At 42.2% G+C, this 21,339-nt stretch overlaps 2 protein-coding genes across 4 annotated transcripts; one reads left to right on the top strand and one right to left on the bottom strand.

Annotated features, from left to right (window-relative positions):
* Positions 1 to 307: 307 nt before the first annotated feature.
* LOC111266189 (uncharacterized) lies at positions 308 to 3,175 on the bottom strand. Of its 2 annotated transcripts, XM_022843454.2 has the most exons (3): positions 2,510 to 3,175; positions 899 to 1,628; positions 308 to 809 (listed from the first exon to the last, which is right to left on the bottom strand). In XM_022843454.2, the coding sequence occupies exons 2-3, from the start codon at positions 1,392 to 1,394 to the stop codon at positions 772 to 774; spliced, it is 534 nt and encodes a 177-aa protein (XP_022699189.1). In that variant the 5' UTR covers positions 1,395 to 1,628; positions 2,510 to 3,175; the 3' UTR covers positions 308 to 771. The 2 variants fall into 2 exon arrangements, 1 of the variants encoding a protein (XP_022699189.1); XR_002683923.2 differs by lacking the exon at positions 899 to 1,628.
* A 5,552-nt stretch (positions 3,176 to 8,727) lies between these two features.
* Positions 8,728 to 19,455, top strand: LOC111266198 (carbonic anhydrase-related protein 10). Of its 2 annotated transcripts, XM_022843460.2 has the most exons (5): positions 8,728 to 9,212; positions 16,891 to 17,081; positions 17,237 to 17,422; positions 18,089 to 18,257; positions 18,509 to 19,455. In XM_022843460.2, the coding sequence occupies exons 1-5, from the start codon at positions 9,173 to 9,175 to the stop codon at positions 18,877 to 18,879; spliced, it is 957 nt and encodes a 318-aa protein (XP_022699195.1). In that variant the 5' UTR covers positions 8,728 to 9,172; the 3' UTR covers positions 18,880 to 19,455. The 2 variants fall into 2 exon arrangements, with proteins under 2 accessions (XP_022699195.1, XP_022699196.1); XM_022843461.2 differs by lacking the exon at positions 17,237 to 17,422.
* Positions 19,456 to 21,339: the final 1,884 nt, after the last annotated feature.

Below are 21,339 nucleotides of genomic sequence, written 5' to 3'. Positions count from 1 at the left end.
AGTTGGCTAATAGATTGAATTAATGAAAATTCAAATATATATATATATATATATATATATATATTTGAATTTCCGATTAAAGAAAAGAATCTTGCAGAAATCGTCGCCCAAATCCATTTTCATACCGCCACTGCCGGCAAAAATTCCAATAAGATAGTAATCTTAACCCGGTGGAACAATGAATAACAAAATACAAAAGAAGGAATAAATAACAGAATGACTTTCTACGATTCACAGATTATCTCTGCAAAAATGAATTTTAAAAACCTTTTTAAATAAGGTAATAAATAAATAAATCATGAAAAAATTCGGATAAGCCTAAAATTTTTTCACTCATATTTAAGCCATCAATTGCTACAAGAAAAGGATCCTACGCGTTAATTGCAACCCTTTCAACTTTCATCATAGCTGAGGGCTCAACGACCGCACTCAGTTCATGACCACTCATCCCATAGACAGAACACACGTACGTACACGAATCGTTCAGCTGCTCCAGCGTGACCTGCGCCGTTACGGCCGTTTAGCTTTGTCATATTTATCGACCTACACAAGACCAGGTTCCTAAGGTTAACTCGGATACACACAATATGACTATTATGCGCTACGCATCAATAACAGCAGTCAATTTTCGTTGGTTCAGCGTTTCTACTATGATAAACACTCGTGGGACGTATGAACTAGCAAGCACAAACAGTATCGTTCCGTTGCATCATCACATGCTCAGCCAGAATCGATGGCTATATTCAACTGTATTCTGTCTGTATTCACCCCTTACTCCCTCCTTCCGACGCCAGTCGCCCGACAACTACCTGCAACGGAGAAAGTCACTGTTATAGGCTACAGCTCCCGCAAATAGCTATGTAGATGAATATGTGCACGAATGGCCCGAAAGACTAACCTGCAGTCAGGCCCGCGGACCCGCACCTATGATCCACTACGATAGTCACCGGCCATTGGTAAGGATTCAACGCGAAAGTGCCTCCGACGATGTTGATGCTCGCACCAGCGACCACAACGACTAGGGAGGCGGATGTCATATGTAACAGCATCGGATCTTGTAGTGTAGTTGCAGTAGTCACATGCATAGTACGACCTACGGCTGAGATATAGGCTACTGTTGGATCGAGAAGGCTGGGTCGAAGGTGCTGTTTCCCACACCACCTAACGCTAAAGGACGCGACGAGGCGAGGCGCAGCCAGCCGCGAGTCAGGCCATGGTACACACAAGTATTGGATGGCCGTCTCCGATAAGACCTTCGTCCATCGTACTTTCGTCCCGTGGCAATGGTTACTGCCTCGTGCCCACTGTAGAGGCCTCTGCGAGGCTCGAGGCATCCGACGATATCCGAAGCGGCCAAGCTTGTCCACTGAGCCAGAAGATTTTCTCTCCCACATCCCCAACGCTGCCTTCGGACACCCAAACGCAGTCCGGGAAAAGCGCCCAGAGATCGAGAGGGGCGGCTCAGAGTCACCGGCTTTAAGGGACTGAGCAGAGCCAACGCGGTGTATCCACTGGCAGCGGCATCCCTCGCAGCCGAAAGCACAGCCACTGCCGATCGTTGGGAGCCCTTGCGGCCAGCTATCCGCTCGCGACAACAACGATCATACACGGCGACACGACGATGCGGTCTATGGTAGTGGGGAAGCATTCGTAAGCCGTAGGTGGATATGGGGATGTGATGGCATGCAGTAGACGCTGGAAGGTGGGACGATATAGAGGTCCCCTTTTGAGACCTCAAAGGGGATTGCCGAATAGAACTGCTAAGAGTGTTTTTGGGAGGCTGCGGGTCGTCGGTAGATATACACCATGTTCTCTTCGTAAAGGACATTTAGGAATAATAGTCGCCAATGAAAGCGGCTTAAGGCGTATGCAAGTGTGTGTAGAAAAAAGAGATCTGACGAAAATAATCTCTGTAGCAGTGGACAAACTCCATTCGACGGAAGCACAGGTAACTGAATTACTTCTAAGGATTTCAGCAGATGCCAAGTTGGCGTAGCTTAAAGTAGGTATACGTTTGTTGAAGAGACATGCTAAAGTAAGCCTAGGTAAGTACGAGAAAAGCCAAGGTTTATAACACGTTCAAAAGGCAAGATGAAGTTGTGGAATCCCGTCTGCTTGTTTCCTAAATTCAATAGGATACACTTTATTATGCAACGATTATGCATTTTGCGAAAGCTCAAGAGACAATGACAACGACAGTAAAGCTTAAGATAGTAAATGCGCATGATTTAATACATCATTGCTTGTATATAATCGTTTTGCGAGTATTACTCCATTACGCTGTTTCATGTAAACACTGCATATTTACGAATTTCATCAAAGTTAACAATAGTGAATCTTTTGATCGGCAACGGATTGGTACTGTTTGTCTATGAGAGGATGCGCTCGAGTCCATGTGGCCTCTAACACCGTTAAGCTTTCATTTAGAAAAGTGTGAAAAATGCAACAACATCTGTGACAGCTTACATTTTCCGTATAGAAGCACAAAACTAATCTAAATTTTACTTACAATGGGTGCGTCCGCAGGCTGATGCTTCTAGTCGTTTTCTAGTGTCGAAAGATATCTGTAGTAGGTTCAATCACTTGGTAGGACAACGCATGTATACTATAAAGCAGAATATTAGAACTTTACGGCTGATCAATAACTTTGTAACATAATCCTCATGTGAAAATCACCGCGGCTGTGTTAGCATCTCGTAGTTTTTCGACATCTAGGTAGTGGCCACTGAAGTTACCGTGCTCCCTATTCGTAATCGTAACGACCTTTTACTCATACTGTCACTAAATTTTTACTTATTCGTCACACTTCTAAAACATATATGATCTATTTTGATTATTCAGAAGCTTCGTTTTTTCCTTCTGTTCATCTTGCTTTCCGGTTTTAGTCAGTCACTTGTGGCTTTGGACGGCCGAAGAAAATCCTTAGCTGGCGGGACGATCAATGTGAATTTAGAGGACGCCTAGCTATGATTGTCCCATAGCGGCTTTTGTCACTCCCCCTGCCGTCCTACTGCTTAGCATTAAAACGACCAGTTGGCCGTTCCTCTGCGAAGGACTATCACTGCATAAATCACATTTCTTCACAGCTGACGCAGGAAAGGAAATAAGCTCTCGCATGATTGGCTAACATCGTTTTTACGGATTATACCTGTCCGGGCAATCAACATTTCATAGTTACTACATTCAACCGGGATATCTGTTGTAAAACTGATTATACCCAGCATAAAGCTTAGGTCTACTACACGATCTGTTCGCTATGAAGCCTTTAATTGTGGAGACATCTTGGCTGTTTGGAAGAACGATATTCCTAAAAAAATAAAAAGTGTTGTTGTTTTCGATTTTCTGTCATATGTTGGTCTAAAGGACCGATAAGAGGCCAATCTAGGCAAGGCGTCCTCATTTTTTCATTCATCCAAACTCTTCGTTTTCACTTGTGTGTTTGGCAAGTGTCCATGCTATTGAAAGGCGTCGACTTGAACGCCGATAGCAATCACTCGACGTAAATCCTTCGGGTAATCCTATTTGTATTCGCTCTCTGGATTTGCAGGGTTTCGCCAAGGCACCCTACCAATGATTGTTTCGAGCACCGTAGCAGCGTCTATTTTTTTGCGTTTCCTTCCTCAGCTGGCTTTGATCCTGGAGACTCCCGGTCACTACTCAAAATTGATTGCTATCTCCTGCTCTGTCAATGCTCCACCTTCGATAAAGAGATATTATATATTGCACAAATTACCTAAGCCTGACATGCATATGGAGCCAGGGGCAAAGTAATGATACTATCATATTAGCGGCAAGATTAAATTAACATTGATACGATTTCGCCACTTTTATTTACAACCAGTTTAAGGGTCGAAGCTCTTACGCGTCAATCAACATACACAGTATATATCCGTCAGAATTATGACATAGATAGTTTCTCGTACTTTTCAAGTGAGTATCTATAAGCCAATTTCTTCAACTTTCTTTTTCACACAAAAAAGCCACAATTTCACGAGCGTATATTAAAAAGACAAGTAGTAATCTAACCGAGTCATTTCCATACGTTAACGAGGAACTATTTATGGCGTGCTACGAGGATAACATACCCGATGGTGGATTGGCAGCTCGACTAATTAACTCTTACGTACACTCGGTGAAGTGTGAAGAAATTCACAGCAGACCGAATCGTGCAGTAGTAAGATCAAATATACTCGAGTAAAACGATCGTGGCATCTACGTACTTTGAACCAAGAAGCTATCTTGGCGAATCGAAACCGATGGCAGACGAGACACTCGACTGGCCTGACTTCATGCGACGTCAGCTTCACACGGCGGGAAAAGACAAACTAAAGCCCTTTTCAACTTCCGACCCCAGCGTCTAGACTACGCAGAAGCCTTCGGCAATTATTTTACCTGTCCGATTTCACGGTTCGAATTTAAGGAGTCTAGGAGAGTGGCTGGCACCGTTCGGAGAATTTGTTTGAAAGTATCGAGCGAATGTTGCTGCACGCTGTGTAATTTATATATATAATAGATATTGGTATCACTAGGCGTATCTCCTAAAGGCTGTGAGGCCCTATATTATAAAAAAAAGAAAGTGGTCGTTGTTTCTTACTAAATTTCTACTTTAAAGAACTAATCGAGGATAAATAAACAAGAAGATCCTGTTTTTGGTTCCGAAAATGTAAATCATGTTTGGAACCAACTGACCGCAATGAAGCCACCCGATATATTTTTTGAAAATTTGGGCTGCGCCATAAAGTGCAATACTTACGCTATTCGTGTAGGGGAAAAACTTATTTGTGGGTTCCGTTAAACAAACATTGGTCAAATGTTGAGGCTTCTGAGAACTATGCAGAATCGCAGGCGATTTCCGGTATCTAGCATAAAAGAAAATTCTCAGAATGTTTCTTGCAATGGCTACAAATTATTGTAATGCAGTTTTTGAGGTCTGCGTATTCCAGTACCCGTCAGCCGACTCCCGAAAAACCTCCTATTGCTCTGTAAGCCCACAGAAATAGCCCCATAGATGACACCATCTTAAGCCAAGGATGCGTAAGATGCTTGACTTTTCCCACCGACAACGTACCTACCGTGCAGACGCCAATTCCTAAGGCAATTATCGCTAATGCAATTTAGTGCTGCCGCAAGCTGTAAGGCTTTCTCACAATAACACGTCCAGCTGGTGTTAACTAGCTGTTAAAGCTCACGGGCGTCAAGGCGCCGCCACAGAAAACGAAAATCGATGCGAAAGCCCCAACGAACCTAGCTTGTTTGGCTGACACCAGGCGTCTCTTTGCGCGCTTATTGACGCACGATATCTAAATGACAAGGGTACACGTCCGTTTAAAATTGCGCGCCCATTTGACAGTCATCTGCCGACCGCCTTCGTTTGGTCGTCCCTTCCGTTAGTCTTGGCGACTTCCGGCCCGTTATCTCCGATCGGAAGTAACGTCAATCAACGGCCCTTAAAAGTTTCGCTTTCCTACTATCGAGTCTAGAGGGATTCAGCGTAATCATAACAAAGTGTTAGTTCGAAATATGCTTATTTGTGAGCTTATATTTAACTAATCGGTGATATGTGCTCGCGTTATTTAGCAGTGGAATAACGGTCAGTAAAGGGGCTTATTTATTGGCCCCTAGCAAAGACACTATGTTGAAGTAGAAACATAACAGCTACATCTGTGTTTGACGCAATCGGAGCCGCCGTGTGAGTTTCACAATGCAGAAGCAATAGTTGACGTAACAATCGCTCGATGTTACGTGCGGGATCGGCATTAGACATTTCGTCGGCCATTAGTATGAAACTCGAGGTTAGAATCCAGATCACAACGTGTCCCTAAACCTATTACGTTAAGCTAAATAGCAATTCCTACATTGTGAGCGACCAACCGTCGCTTCAGATCCCCTACACAGCCCGTAAAATATGCCACAACCGGGTAGCTGCTTGTGCGCCCCTTCTGCCAGCATATTTTATATTGCCGTCTTTTTCAATCATCCGCGATTTAGTCATTAGTCGCCGTTCTTGTCTTGTGCCATCCATTGTTGTTACCACTGCACTAATCCCTCGTTATCTTTTATGACTATCGCCTTTCTCGTTATTGATGTTGTGTATTCAAGGGCGTTTTAACTGAGACACCACATCCTGCCCAATCGTGAAAAAATCGCCCCAACTTGGCGAAGGACAAAGAATTCCATAAACTATTTCCTTAATATAACTCGATTTTATATATTTTTTTATATATATATATATATTTTATATATATAATAAATTTTTCCAGTATTATAATGGTCTTAAGAGGCGAAGTAAACTCAAAACAAGATAAATTATTTACGCAACCCTTTGAAACCTACTACTGGCACAGTGTCTCTAATTATTTGTTTAATGTTCTGATTTACATGAGGAATAAACAGCATAAAAGTATGACAAAATAAACTATCCTTCTATTTTTTGTAAGATATTGATAATTTAAGTTGAAAACAATACGGGTCAAGTTCCTATTCGAACACAACGTAGCGTAATGGGTTCTTTAACAAACGATAGTTAATGACAAGACTAACTTGTCAAAATCTTCGAAAACTTCCTGTCTTACTTAACTAAGTCTAATAATGAAATAGGGCATCGCGAACTACTAGGACAGCTGAGGCTCAAACGATTTTTTGGCATACTGATATATAAATTATAATATTTTGCTTATCCTGAATGGAGTAATTAATTTACGATAATAAATGAAATGTTTTCTATGTACCGTTTTAGAAATTTCTCGTTTAAAATAGGAATCGGTGAAGCTATCCAATGCTTCTATATACCATATTTGGTACAGGTTTTTAGAAGGTGATTCCGTGCCACGAAACTCTATCGGAGAACTTTACGTGCTAAATGTGTATCGTTCATCGATTCCCTAAAGCCGCTTGCGCATATACATATATATTTTATATAAAAAAAAAAAAAAAAACATAACGACAAGGTGATATGGTACAGTCATCTAGAATAGCTAAGCTTGCAGTACAAATTCACATTCGCGTTTGTTTCTAAACGTCGCTTTAGCCCTTTGATATGTTACGAAGGCAGTTGACCGTCTCTCTAGGTTCTAGTCATTCGTTCAGGTGGCTAATTATAATATTAAATAATAATAATATTAGACTCCTCACTGGTTACGGGGAAGCGGCCTATAGAGTGATACGATTATGATGTAAGCTCTCAACTGCCTTTTGCAGGCTAACGCCTGAATTGTCTAGAATACCGTTCATAGGCGACGCCTTGGAAAAGGATAAGGGCAACGTATTTTTTGGGGTGTATAACGAATGGTGTTACGGTTAGCTAAAACGTGCGAGTAGCGATTTTATTGCGTAACGCTTAGTAGGCTCTATGTCATGGTTTCGACAAATCTTCAATGAATTATTTTAAAAGTACCGTAGTAAGCTGCAGCAAATTACGTTGACAGACGGAAACATAAAATTTAATGAGCTTTTTATTAATATATACCGTACACTATGTTCGTAATATATTAGATTTATTAACAAAGACCCACAGGTCTTTGGCCATTGGCTCGTTGCTATCGCAAACCTGTTTTAATATTCTCAGTCTCTGCATGTCTCCTAATAAGTGCTTACGAATGGAGTATGCCATATCCTCGTGCAGAAATACACTAGTATTTTAAATGAAAAATATCAGCCATCCTGCCCCACAAACATATCAAGAACGCTTTGAATAACCTATCTGACGTTCGTTCTAGCTACTTTGACTGTGGTCCTAAATTGCGCACCTCTGCCAAATGGTTATATAAACCCAAGCATTTATATTGCACAACCATTACCAGATAATAAAATCTAGATAGGGCGTCTAGATTGGCAGCAGCAGCATCTACTACTGCAGAAAGTCCATGGCTTAGCCCTACATACGCTTAAGACAAAAATCCAGTGTAGCTACTACGACATTGGTCTACTGGCCCGCCAAAACTATTCAACTAGCTCGTCGCATCAGACTGCACGGGCCAAATGATGCTATTGAGTCGTAAGGGTCCAGCTACCTAATGCATATATAGTTTTACCACAGGTTTATTTAAGTAAACTAGGCTTGCGTACGTGCCCCTAACTATAGCAGGCAAACACATTACTACCGCTTCATCACCACCGCTCGGCCTTCGTATGCAGGGCTGACTGTGTATTCAGAGTTATAAATGCCAGCAAGAGAATCCCGTGCTCTAGGCTAGGACAGCAAGGACGTCGGTATTCGCACGTTACCTGTAGTGGTTACTCCCTTCTACACGGCCTGTGCTTTTTGTTTTAACTCGGCTTCTCTCTTTGCTATCTTGCCGAAGTTGTGGCTTTACCCCTACGTCCTCCGATTCCCCACATCTTTCTCCCTCACCCTCTCCAGCTTTCTCTATCCCTCTCCAGTTCTTTCTCTCACATAGACGGTTTTTCACTATCTACAGTAATATATGTAGGTATGACGCCCCCGAACAGAGTAAGTTTAATGGGAGTAAGCGGCTGAGCGGGTGTTATGACCACGTGGTTGGTCGGGGCTCGTTCTTTGAGGATGGAACAGCTTTCATCCTCTCTGCGCTCAGGGGCGCCTTCCGAGGCCGTTGGAGCGAGGCCAGCCAGCACGGATCTGCCGTTCGCGGTAGCTTGCCTCGTCGGAACGACACGTCGTGGGCGAGGGTGGAGGCGGGACCAAGGGCAATGGCTCCTCCCAACTCTCCACGAGGCAGCTCCTATGAGATCTGCCAGTCGGATGTCGTACGTCAAACGGGAAACTGCGCGTAGGCCGTACCTGTAAAAGTTTTGCCACGCAACAGTACATATGGTTGCTGTTATAGCAGCTACATTGCTAGTTACAACCGGGGCAGCTCCATAGTAACATTCGAACGTTGACCAACTACTGGGTGCACGGAAAGCGCACGCAGACGTTTTTTGCCCCTACTGCAGCAAGAACAATAGCAAACGCCTACTATGAGTACATGATGAAACAAAAGTCTGCGACCGTGGCCGCAGCAAAAATAGCGCTTTGAGCGTCGCACGCACTGAGACCATTCGGAGCCACGATCGAAAGGGAGCATCGTGAAATAGTGTCGCCACACGTTGACAACACCGCGTTCGACAAGCAAAAACACGCCTCGTGGCAGCAGAGCGTGAGCTCACCGGACAAAGGATAACCAATACAGTATTTTGGCTACGTGCTTAGAACATGTGGATTAAGTTGGTGGCCGCTGTAATTTTCCTAAATGGTAAGCTGGAAAGGAAACTATTTGGTCGACGACAAACTAGGGGAAAATCTTTCTGTACAGATGTGTTTCTTAGAAGCATGTGCGTTCGTTGAGCCATAGGTGTAAACGTCACCTTGATATATTCTGTGGAGAAGGTGTTAACTAGTTGAGTCAGTTAGTTCGTTCCTGATAAGCTGTAGTTCGTTTCAATTGGCACCAAGCTAATATACGTGTTTCAAATGCTGCCTTAATATCAATGCGTCTTATTGTCTATTAGAGCAGTACGTTTCTTCTTTTTTCATATTGTTTTCGTTCCTGCCACTCGTTAAGTCGTGCATTTCTATTGGATTTAAGTGCGTCGCTTTAAGTGTACATCTAATAGATCGGAGCGTGGTCGTATACATTGCTGATATATCATACATACGGCAAGTATTTTCTCTCTTCTATAACACTTTAGAACACGTTGCCTGAGAGGCAAAATTCTCATGCTATTCTGATTAGTATAAGCGGGTTGCTAGTACTTAGGTAACAGTGTGCCTTACGTTAGCTGAAGTCTAGTTAGAAATAGGAAGTTTTCAATTGAAAAGGATCTGTGAAATTATTCGTTCATCAATAATACGCGGTATATGCCAAGCATACGAAGAGGTCTAAGCAACGCGATGTTGACATAAACGAAACAATTACAAGCTTACTCTACCTTAAAACGCTGACCATTTCTATAACCATGCTGACCCCGAAAAAATGATTGATTCAAAACCAATGGCAGTACAGATATAGCCTTCGATGAAGTCTATGCCGCCACAGTTACTTCAAATCATTCGTGTACTGGGCAAACCACGCAAGACATATCCAGATTCGCATCGCTATTTTCAGCGGCCCTCTATTTCATCCATCTATAGTGCCCTTTAATACTATCTCGCATTTCTGACTCTTTAATACAACTAAAATAATGTTGTCTTTCACCACCTCAATATGACATCGATACTGATTGAAGATTTTCTGCTAGTCGATTTTACTAGGTCTGATGACTGGCTCACTGGTTCCCCTGGGGTATTCGGCTCCTCCCACGACGGGTCCCGACAACTGAATGATAAGGCGCTGAGTTTCGTGGCTTTGGGTGTTAGAGTGTTCGGCTGTGACTTCGAATGAAAATGGGTCGCAAGCGAAGTGAGCGGAGGGAAGTGATGAGTTGAGCGTGGTCCAGCAGCATCCTTTTCTTCTATTCGTCCCACTGCACTCATCCCAAATTCCCGTTGGCGTTCCTGCTAAGTCTGGTTCTTAATATGAGATTTGCTCTCGAAATGACTAACACAGTCCTGGAGGGAATCGCGTATCACGGTGCCATGTCGACAACCCCTCGGGGCTGGAGTCGGGGCGACGACGACTGACGCAAATGGGGTGAGCTGGGTTGGGAAAAGGTATAGCTGCCGCAACTTGGGTGATGTATCGGATCTTACAACCGAAATCATCACCCCAGTAGCAGACCGGGTGACGCACATCGTTGCACAAGCACATAGATGGGCATAGCATATGACGAGGTGCCGAAGCTAGCTGGCAATGTCCCCCTAATGAAATAGGGCTGCTCGCGAATAACCGTTAGGTTTGCCCTGCGCTAGGCTTTGCACTCCTGCCAAGACTCCCACCAGACACTTTCGTGACCGCGGAAATTTGCTCAGAGCGAGAGACGCTCACTGGTCCCAGTTATGTGAAGTGGTGATGACGGCAGTGGGAGAACTTAGACGAGGGCAACTTTGAATGCTTGAGGAAAGTAGCGATGTCTACCTGTAACCCCCATTCTTTCTCCCCAAAAGCCCTTATCGGCGAACCCGAGCTTCGTTACTAATGTCCACACTCAGCATAAGGGCAGCCCCGTTTGACGCTAGTACCTTGGGCCTGGATCTCGCCTAGTGAACCAGCTACATTTAGCTAAAATGCTTTATATGAAGAACATGAATGACAACACAACCCAGCCCAAAATCTTTTTTGGGTAAGCAGATCAAGAAGTGCTACCCGCTAGACAGCTATGAAGGAACTGTAATCTTGTCAGTCGCACAGCTGTTCAGCGATCTTTAATAAAAAAAAAAACACGTCCTTTGGGTTTTTTCGTTTATTGATGCAACCGCAATTTACTTGTTGTCGACCTAACCTTCCGATTTACCGGGAAACATACCGGAACAGTTGATGGTGACTGTGAGAATCGATGCAGTTTTTAAATACCATTTTTGAAGTTAGCATAATATATAATTGGACAATACCGAAATAAAGCGTGACATGCTTATGATTCTAGGTCACTAAGGAAAACTCTTGTTATAATATCAAACCCATGTTCTCTTGAACTGTCCTTCCCTATATGAAACGGTTTTTGCTAATCTGCGTGTAGTTCTTAAAAAGTGTCAATAGAAAAACCGTCTTTGAAAATGCTAGATAAAAGAAAACCAAGACACTACCATTAACAGATATGCGCATAATTTCCTGCCTCGAACAATCCCGTCAATAATCTTGGCTGACAAGGTAACTTCAGATTCAGTTACGGGTTCAGCTGCTGTGAACATTGAGTTCGTCTAACTTTAAAACGACTAGCGTACTTGCCTATCAAATACCCTAAGATGTCAAACTTTCTGTTTCTATTGTTAAGAATTAAAATATATAATAACAACTTATGTATTGTCTCATGTGAGATCACCAGCTTAGCACTACGGTCGGCTCCAAGTGCCATTGTAAAACGTATTACAGTGCGTTAATTACCTTCATACTTATGGTCTTAAATCGATTGGTCACTCGGGTATCGGCAAGGGCAGTAACCATAAGAACACATAGTTTACGTGGCACTCCACGCTTTCTAAGTAGCTGTCGAGTGTTTTCGATCACATGCTCGATAATGATCTTGCTTTTTTATTTCGTCCTTAAAGAGACATGCCGTACCTGTAAAAGCAATCCTTTCCTTGCAAAACACAATAGTAAACGTCATTGCCGTCCCCTCGGCTAATTGAGTTCTCAGCCTATTCACTACGAGAGAATACGCTGTTATTACAGAAATGTGCCATCGACAGGCGTTCGACGGGGCATAAGTTATCAAATACGTTAACTGTTTAGAAGACTTACGGCTGGAAAATCCTACAGTTACTCATAAATCTATCTTGCGCTTTTTCTGTTGAAAAGCAGAAAAGTAAACATCTACAAGGAGGCACAGTCTTTGGTGTCGTCAGCTAGATCGTTTAGCTAAACGTTTTGATGATTTAGCCCATAGCGATCTAGCTAGAGGCCCAATATATATTCGAATAGTAAACTATCACTTGTTCCAAAGTCTCGAAACAAGGCGCGAAACTTGAAGCATTTCATGATTCCTAAAAAACTCTAAAGCATGATCAGAATATTAAAAGGAGAAATTTTCCTTGTCCTTAATTTAATACGAATCACTGTTAACTGTCACATGTTGAATGCAACTTGAATATTTTCAAGAAGTATGAACCCTCGTTTGTGTTCGTTAAATACTTACGGGCTAGTAGATTGGCTGTTAGTACAGAGCAAAAAGAACTTTACAAGTGATCTGAAAATAATCGAAAGCCATACTTTCCAACTAATTAATGGTAATAATTAATTACTTAATTTAATTAATACCAAACATGTGATAGAATTGATTGTAGAGAGAGAAATTTCTTTATAAAGCATAAGTAAATTTCCGTATGTATCGTATGGGAGATATTTACAGCGCGATAACATATACGAATATAATAACAATAAAAATGATGATAGCCCGTTGCAAAAATACGTACTAAACACGTCAACCTATAGATCTCCCGTATGGGTGCTTATAGTTAATACCGATATAGTGCTAGTGTTAGGTAAAAACTTGTGCTTATACGCACTGAAAAATTAGGAAGTTAAAAGAAGCAGTAATTGTAAACTAAGTATGACTAAAGCCTACTAATATGCGAGGATGCTGTATATATGGGGTATTAAGTAAATATGTTTGTATTTGTTAGCTACTGGTTACAGCTAAACTGTGAAGGATTGCCGTAGGTTTAACGGTTGAAGGTAACCTGTTCTAATTCGCAAACGCTTAAACGGCCAATCTTTTTTTGTAGAAATTTCAGTGTTTTTAGTATATGCAATTACAAGAGTGGAATCTTGTATGAACCGAAATAACTGGTACAATTCTGAGTGAAAATCAGCTGTCTTTAAATCCTCCCCTGTATCCAGCAATAAGCAAACACGTTAAACATGCTAGCGTTTAAGGGATGCCAGAAATAATTACTCTAAGAAGGTTTATACCGTTACTGTATTACAGGTACACAAAAACGTGCGGTGCATTCGAACACAAAGTCCCTTCCGGATAAGAAAAAAATCGTGACCAACTGTCTAAACTTGTGGTCAGAAATATGACGAAAACAGAAATGCTATTAAGCTGACGGTTATTCCCCATAGAAAAGTGCCTTATTTGACTTCTCGGACCATGGGGCGATGATGTCAAGGCGCGAGTGAAGCTATACCTTATATATACACCTCAAAACATACGTTCTGCAGCGTCGTTCAAGACGCTTAAACGCAATCGTTGGAGGCTAACTTCAGACGCTTTCGATTTGATAATTCTGCATAAAGTCGCAAAGACTATTGCACAGGCAGGTCTATTTGTTAGGTAACAAACAAATGAGCCTATGGGCTTTATATCTGGGAATTTCAAAAGTCAAAAATTTATTTAAAACAATACACACATTTGCAGGATCGAGTCTGAGTCGTATGCTAAATAAAAGTATACAGTACATACTTTAATTCGGTAGTTAAAATTTATTTTTTGGAAGATTTCATTTGCGGAACACGTGCGGTACCGTCTGCCGATACTCACCGTCGAACTAATACGCTTAGATATAGCAAAAGTGTTTAAACACCATAAATGCGCTGAAATTGATTATATATAGTTCAGGATTTCGGTCGTTCAAACAGGCGCCAGTTCTACTAGCTTGGAGTCAACAAACGTAAGTTGAAAAGTCATGATTTTTTCAATCAGGGACGCGTCAACTCTTCACTCCCGTTGGTCGGCCCCAGATGCGCTATCAGATTGTTTTTTCAATGCTTATTGATTCGAATTTTCAGTGATAGAGCTTTGGATTCAGGCGTAGACACACCCCGTTTCAGGCTGTCAGGTGGCCCCTTTAAAAAATGCTTAACGGCTTATGTACAGAACGTACGTGGAACTTGAAATATTTATCTATTAAATGATACCTCTTTGGATTAAGCCAATTAAGTTTATCTGTCGATCCTTAAATTCTCACGTGAATGTTATATTACCCTTTTCCAACACAACCATAAACTCGCCAATAATTTTGTTCTTAATGGAAACATATATGATATGGTATCAGTGGATAGCCGCTAAAATATACACAGCCCTGCTTATCAGGCTTCGCTTTACGAGCAATGAAAGAAAACTGATTTTACACAAATTTAGACCAAGCCGTAGAAATGCCAAGAACTAGCCAAGTAGGATACAAGTCCTGCTGTTTTTTGCGCTATTGAGAGTAGGAATTATCTATTAAACTGGAGTGTCTTGACTGGCAGAGTTCCTCTGCGGGCAGAGGCACATTTCCCGATTCTATCCAGCTAATTTTATTCTATAAATATTTATAGTGGCAATTTGATACAAATAACTTTAATAAAGGCCGAAATAACGGGCACAGGAATCAACGATATCAGCTGACTCCATTTGGGGGTGGTTGGGGGATGCGAGCGATCGTAACGACCTGGTGACGCTGACCGGCAGTCATTTGAAAAACGGTTGAAGATATTTAGAATAGGGAACATGACATCAGAACGGACTGAAAATACAAGAAGAGATCTAAGATCTTGTAAGAACAGATAAAAATTACGGATAACACTATGTATGCAATTAAATAATTACACATACTGTAGGAGCCCACAAAGTTAACCGAGAATAAAGACAAGAGAAAAATTTTACTATAATGATCTACTACGCCCGGTCTAGTGCGTGTTTTCCGTAGTATTCAATCAGGACGCAGACACGTAGATAACTATAATCTGACCCAAACAGTGATAATGTTTTGAGGATAATTTCTCGAAAAAGAGACAATGTTCCTTAAACATGTATTTAAGAATAAAATTATACATTAACAAGTGTCAGGATAGATACAGGTCTCAGAACGACAAGCTGTCGTATTTACAACGCAATGCAGTCCCTCATGTTTGTCATCATGCTCCATTAATTAATCAACTCTCACATAATTAGATCAATGAGCTTTCTTGTCTCGATCCGTTTGCTTATGTTGACACATTCATCAACTAGAAGCAATTTATGATTACTCCATCCTATCGTTGTTGTATTTAGGTCAATTTTTCCTCACCGTATTCTACATCCTAGACGAGTTGTATGTACGGTATTCCGACTGTAAATAACGCTCAATGTGGTCTGGTGGTTGGCAGTGATCATGGAAGCTAGTGAAGTCCATCTCACTGGGCCCACCCATGTACGTAAAGCGTCTGTATGTGAAAAGACTATAGGACCACACCAATATCACATAGTTTCTTCTATGTACGTATGGACTGAATAGCTTCTGGGCTCAGGTGCGCATCTTGCTCACAGCAATTCACAAGAGGTTCTCGGTGGTTGTACTACTTTACTGGCTATACAGTCACGCAGTGAGTTACTCCTTCCTCGTCCCTATATTTTGTCCTTTTCCTTTTTTCGGACAGCTGAACGACTTTCATAGGGCCTCAGCTGTGGATACATTGGCTATGGTAGCCACCGATCCGTAGATCGACTGCCGAAATTCAGAACACAGGGTACCCGCATGGTTGGTAGATGGTCGTTGTCCTTGTGTCGAGCGCTTTTGCGCATAGGAGGCAGTGTCCTACCGCCGTATAGGAATTTCTGTGTGCGGTATGCTGGAATCAAGAGTAGTTTTTAGAGTCAATACTTGTGAACAGCTTTAGCCGTTTGTTGGATTAATGGGTTCATATGGTACACCATAAAACATCGAAACCGCTTCCAAGAAGCTCAGGCTGATTTTGAAAAGCCTTTGGGACTTAACTGGACCTTTCGGCTCCACATAGAGTTATTTCAAACAATCTAAATACTATAGCTCGATTGATTGAATACGATAACCTATGCACAGGTACACTCTGCAAAACATATCATTCTTTTGAGATGTGCCTTCGTCTTTTCGTAGCAGGCCATAGCCCAACAACTAGATAGGTTACCATACGTGCAAATATGGTGCGATGTTATTGGCACATCACGGAACTTTGATTTGGAGACACCCTAATGTCCGGCATGCCGGATCCAGTTGTTGCCGAATACCAAAAACCTTACGTACTGGTAATAGCGACCACAGACTTTGCCGAGAGCTGTTTTCGTCGACACAAAAACAAGTTAGCGTAAAGTGTATGTAGAACATATACGCTTATTTGTAAAAACTTGCAGACAGATTCGGGGTGATGAGATCTCACCACGTCATGCTCAACTGCAATACTGTTTTAAAAAATCAAAACATTCCATCGTTTTATATGTCGTGACACTTATGTTAGTGTCATAGCCAATTTGGCTCAGTTATCTGTACCCTCTTCAGACGTCTGCGTAAGTAATAGTAGATGTAGACCAGTACTAATATCTTATTATATCGTATTTGGCATCGGGAAAAATTCAGTGTAAATGAGACAACTTCCTAACGGAACGAATTCTTGGTTCCAGCACATACGGCATGGGCTAACTGGGAGCAGTGGTGGACGTATGACGGGATCTCTGGACCCGATTTTTGGGGTCTACTCAATCCTGATTGGCATCTATGCAGTCGTGGGAGGGCTCAGTCACCTATTGATTTAGATCCACAACAGCTGCTCTTCGATCCTCGCCTTAAGCCCTTCGTCATGGATCCGGTCAAGGTATGCGACACGAAATGCATTCCAATATATGCTCGACCTAAACGTTCGAGTTTAACCGTGCCACACGTCTCAAGAATATAATATAGTGCTTGATCAATGTCATACGCAATTTTTTTGACCCAAACTGCGAATCATGCTGATGTCGGTGATTCTAGGTGAGTGGAATACTGCTAAACACGGGGCACGATATTGTTCTCAAATTGAACGATACCCCCAAAGTGAATATTAGTGGAGGCCCGTTGTCATACCAATACACTCTTAGTGAGGTGCACATTCACTATGGCAATCACGACGAACATGGGTCAGAGCATACAATTGCTGGCAAGCATTTTCCTGCAGAGGTAAGTACCCTTTAGAGTAAGAGTAGAATTAAGTTGGTTCCGCGTTAACACACATGATTCAGATTTGCTTCCTAGAAATGTTTCTCATTGATAAAGAATGGTTAGATTTGGATTTTTCAGCGAGACTATCATCGACGAATGGATATGCTCTAGGCCGTGTTTGATCGCGTAGTGTTTATCTGAATTCTCGTAGATACTGGAGTATGCAAGAGAACTTCAAATTGCATTAGTTTCGTCTGCCCATCTCTTTAATTTCGCCAAACGATTAAACAAGTCGGGTTTGCATACCGGACCCCGGTCAGGGTCGTGGCCGATAGCGGATACCCACATCGAGTCCGTGTTCACATCGTATCTTCGTATTTCATGATGTGACCAATGTAGTATATTTACTAAAGTTCCGTATTTATAGAGAACTTTATGGTGTATACACTGTCGTTTCATACAAATATATGAGGCGAGTCAATGACAGTTCCTCAGTGTATTGGATAATGATTTCCTTAAGCGCCTGTTTTGTTGAAAGAAGCAAGTGCACAATTAGCCATTGGCCTAGAAATCACTGATCCCAAATATTTGCTAAAATAGCGTAGTATAGGGCTTGCCGTTTCATCGCGTTTGTCCGAGTAGTTATCCTAAATCAAGTTCATCCATTCATTTATTTCGTCACAGATCCAGTTTCTCGGATACAACTCAGAGCTACATTCGAATCTGAGTGAGGCTATTGAGCTTCGTGAGAGCAGCGGACTCATCGCCATCGCTGTGCTCGTGCAGCTGGCAAACCAATCGCATCCCGACTTTCGCTTCATCACCAGTCAATTACATAAAATTACCTATCGAGGTAAGTTAAAGAAATGGCCATAACGCCCTAAACAGAATAATGAGTTCTATCGTTTATATCGGTGACGATTTGGCATGACAACGGTAACGAGCGTACTTTTCAAGCAAACGATTTCAACAAGGTCGTCGACGCAGTCTGGCCAAGGTTTTCGCGAATTACGATGCAAATTCATTAGCTATAATAGATATAGGAAAATACGTTATAGATCTAATGTCCTTGAGGCTGAGCTGACATATGCTACATATTTCCAGACCAAGAAACGACACTCGAGGATTTCGAGATTGAAAAGTTGATGCCATCAACGGAAGAATATATGACATATGCCGGCTCACTATCACAGCCCGGCTGTGTCGAGAGCGTGCGTTGGCTAGTCATGAATAAGGCTTTGCAGGTGTCCAAACAGCAGCTGTATCTACTGCGCAAGTTGATGCAGGGCGACCAGGACAACCCTAAAGCACCGCTATGGAACAATCGTCGGCCCCGACAGCCGCTCAATAACCGAGTCGTTTATACTAACATCGATTTCAAGCGGGCTAAGGAGGGCAGGTGTCCTACAATGCACAAAAACATGTACTACACAGCTAACCCGCGCAATTTTCAGGACGACCTTAGCATGTATTGAGGACTGACATGCGGCGAGAACATGACAAGATGACTGAATGGTTTCGCAGTAGCCATTGCTACTATCTGGAGTGAATGAAAGATTACCGTAGTTTCGAATAGCGAAATAAGACAACGGTCATATTCGAACAGTCATACGATTCCTTAGATAACTTTATATAGTGTGGTTGTTTCAAGGTTGAGCACATTGTGCGGGGCAAAGAGAACTGAGGTTCAGTTCAAAGATAGGGCGAGAGATCGATCCTCTGTTAAAGTACAACTCGACCTGGCCACTTGGTCAACCTGAGCAGTGACACGCATGTGTCAGCTGCCTGCATTTAAACATTGTGACTGTAGCCATATTTACCCGTTTGTGGCTAGTGAGATCGTGGAGCCGTACTCCGACTTGTGCTATAACAAAAACAGTGACAATGGCAATAGAATGCATTTGGCATGCGGCGAGCCTCCATTACTATAAGAACAGCGCAGAGAACAGACTGTACGTGTATGTGTGTACCGTATACGAACATGGTTCATGATTAAATGCATATAAATAAATCTATATAAAGTAATCTATATACTTAATGTTTTGTAATAAGCATTGTGTCTTCATTGTCACGAAACGTCGGTGACTACGAGGTATATATATATATATAGTGATTCGTTTTAGTACCATTTATATAATAACCTACCTGACACAAAGGAAGCGGTAGGTACAATATTGTATCGCAAACGCCAAACTTCGTGTTCGAACCGCACGTAACTTCTCAATCGATGCTTTCAATATCTTTATTCATTTCATAAGCGGTGAGACGCGCTTTGGTATGCAGCGACGCAACAAGAGCGAAACTAGTTGTCTACAGGAGGTATTCATCCGCTGTTAGGATGTTGCTGTGTGTCATGTTTGTCGCGAAGGGTCCGAGCTTCTTTCAGGCCCAGCATGCCATCCCAGCCACCTTCACGTACTTCACTCAGAAACTGAGGCCGCATTCCTCGCGTGAAACGGTGTAGCTCGTATCGATGGAAAGCCCGCGACCCGCGAATGCCTCAGAATACCCAGAGCTCACGGTCGCGCAACCGTCGAGTAATGGCGCGTTAAATGTGCCATTCCTCGATTTGCTTGCGGCAGAAATCATTGTGAAATATAAGGTTCGATTATTTTTCGCAAGGATCAAGTCGAACCTCCTGATCGATTTACTGTGTGTCCAATGTTCACGTCTAACTTAGAGGCACTAGCAAATAAAGACATGACAACGGCTGAACAAGGTTGTAAGCTGCGTAATAATTTCAACACTCGCAAACTATGACGAATAAATGATGATGAAAGTGATGACAGATTTTGCTTTGGGTAAATAGTTTGCGAATAGCCTTTACGAAGCTTAAATTGTTGTAACCGTTTGCGTTTAGATACTCGGCTCCTTCTTTGTTTTTGTAAGTATTTCATACTTATCCAAGAAAAATGTAGTACTGCTCCGCTATTAGTTGGTGTTATTAGTCGAGATCTTTTCTTATATTACTGCTAACTTCAACGGTTTAACCTACGGAAGGGAATTTCTGGGGTCATCCTATTGCGTTTTGTCGAAATTTTGCCGATTCAGCGACTAGAAACATCATGTCAGACCTACGCTCTGTTTCCTAATTGAGTATACAGTGCGCTAATTTCTAGACCGAAATAAGGACAGGTCATAAGTAATGAAACGTATCGAGAAATCTGTACGACGTCGATCATGACCTGAACAAAGAAACAATAAAGGGGCTGAATACGAGCTAACTATATTGCACAAACATCATAATAAGAAAGTATCCTCTACATGCGTGTAGTTGTCCATAGGACTACCGGATCCGACTAATCGTTGTATTGAAGACACCCGGAAAACTAAAGATAGTATATCGATGCTGAGATTTTATTTCATGCATACTTGAATCTATTACGATTCCAGTACGGCGACATGCATGAATTTAATCTAGAGTAATAGTGAATGAAGGTAACAGTTGCTGCCAGCCGGTTCAACTCGCGAGAACTCTGTCTCTGCAACAGTCCCTTAACGACGCTGAAAAAAGGTTTGCGCGGCCTTCTTTGTCAGAAACAGATAGCCTATGTGAAGATTGGTCCTATTTTCTTTTTAGACTGCAATCAATCAGTGGTTATCGCACTCTGTCATTTCGACATGACTCCCTGTCTGCCCCGCATCTACCATTTTTATTTGATCAATCCCCGCCTGCTTGCAGTTTTCCGGTTCTGCTAGGCAAGTCCTTACTGATCTATTCCATTTTCCTTTTTTTTTTTCAGTTTGTTTGTGACAATCCTCCACCGGCCTCTATTCAGCCTTTGTTTGTCATCTCGAGCGATATTTCTGTTGTTCTATGTTGTACCTTCAAGGATACGTCTCCTTTCTAACGTCTTCAGCTAGTCCTCTTGTCATATCCTTCTATAGCGTCGTCATCCTCCTCGCCGCCTGTCTCTGTCCATCTATTGATGTAT

Source organism: Varroa jacobsoni, unplaced genomic scaffold, assembly GCF_002532875.2.
Source record: "Varroa jacobsoni isolate VJ856 unplaced genomic scaffold, vjacob_1.0 scaffold_1063, whole genome shotgun sequence".
Lineage (NCBI taxonomy): Eukaryota > Metazoa > Arthropoda > Arachnida > Mesostigmata > Varroidae > Varroa > Varroa jacobsoni.
The sequence above is the reverse complement of the archived record's forward strand: the minus strand, read 5'-3'. Positions and strand labels throughout refer to the sequence as shown.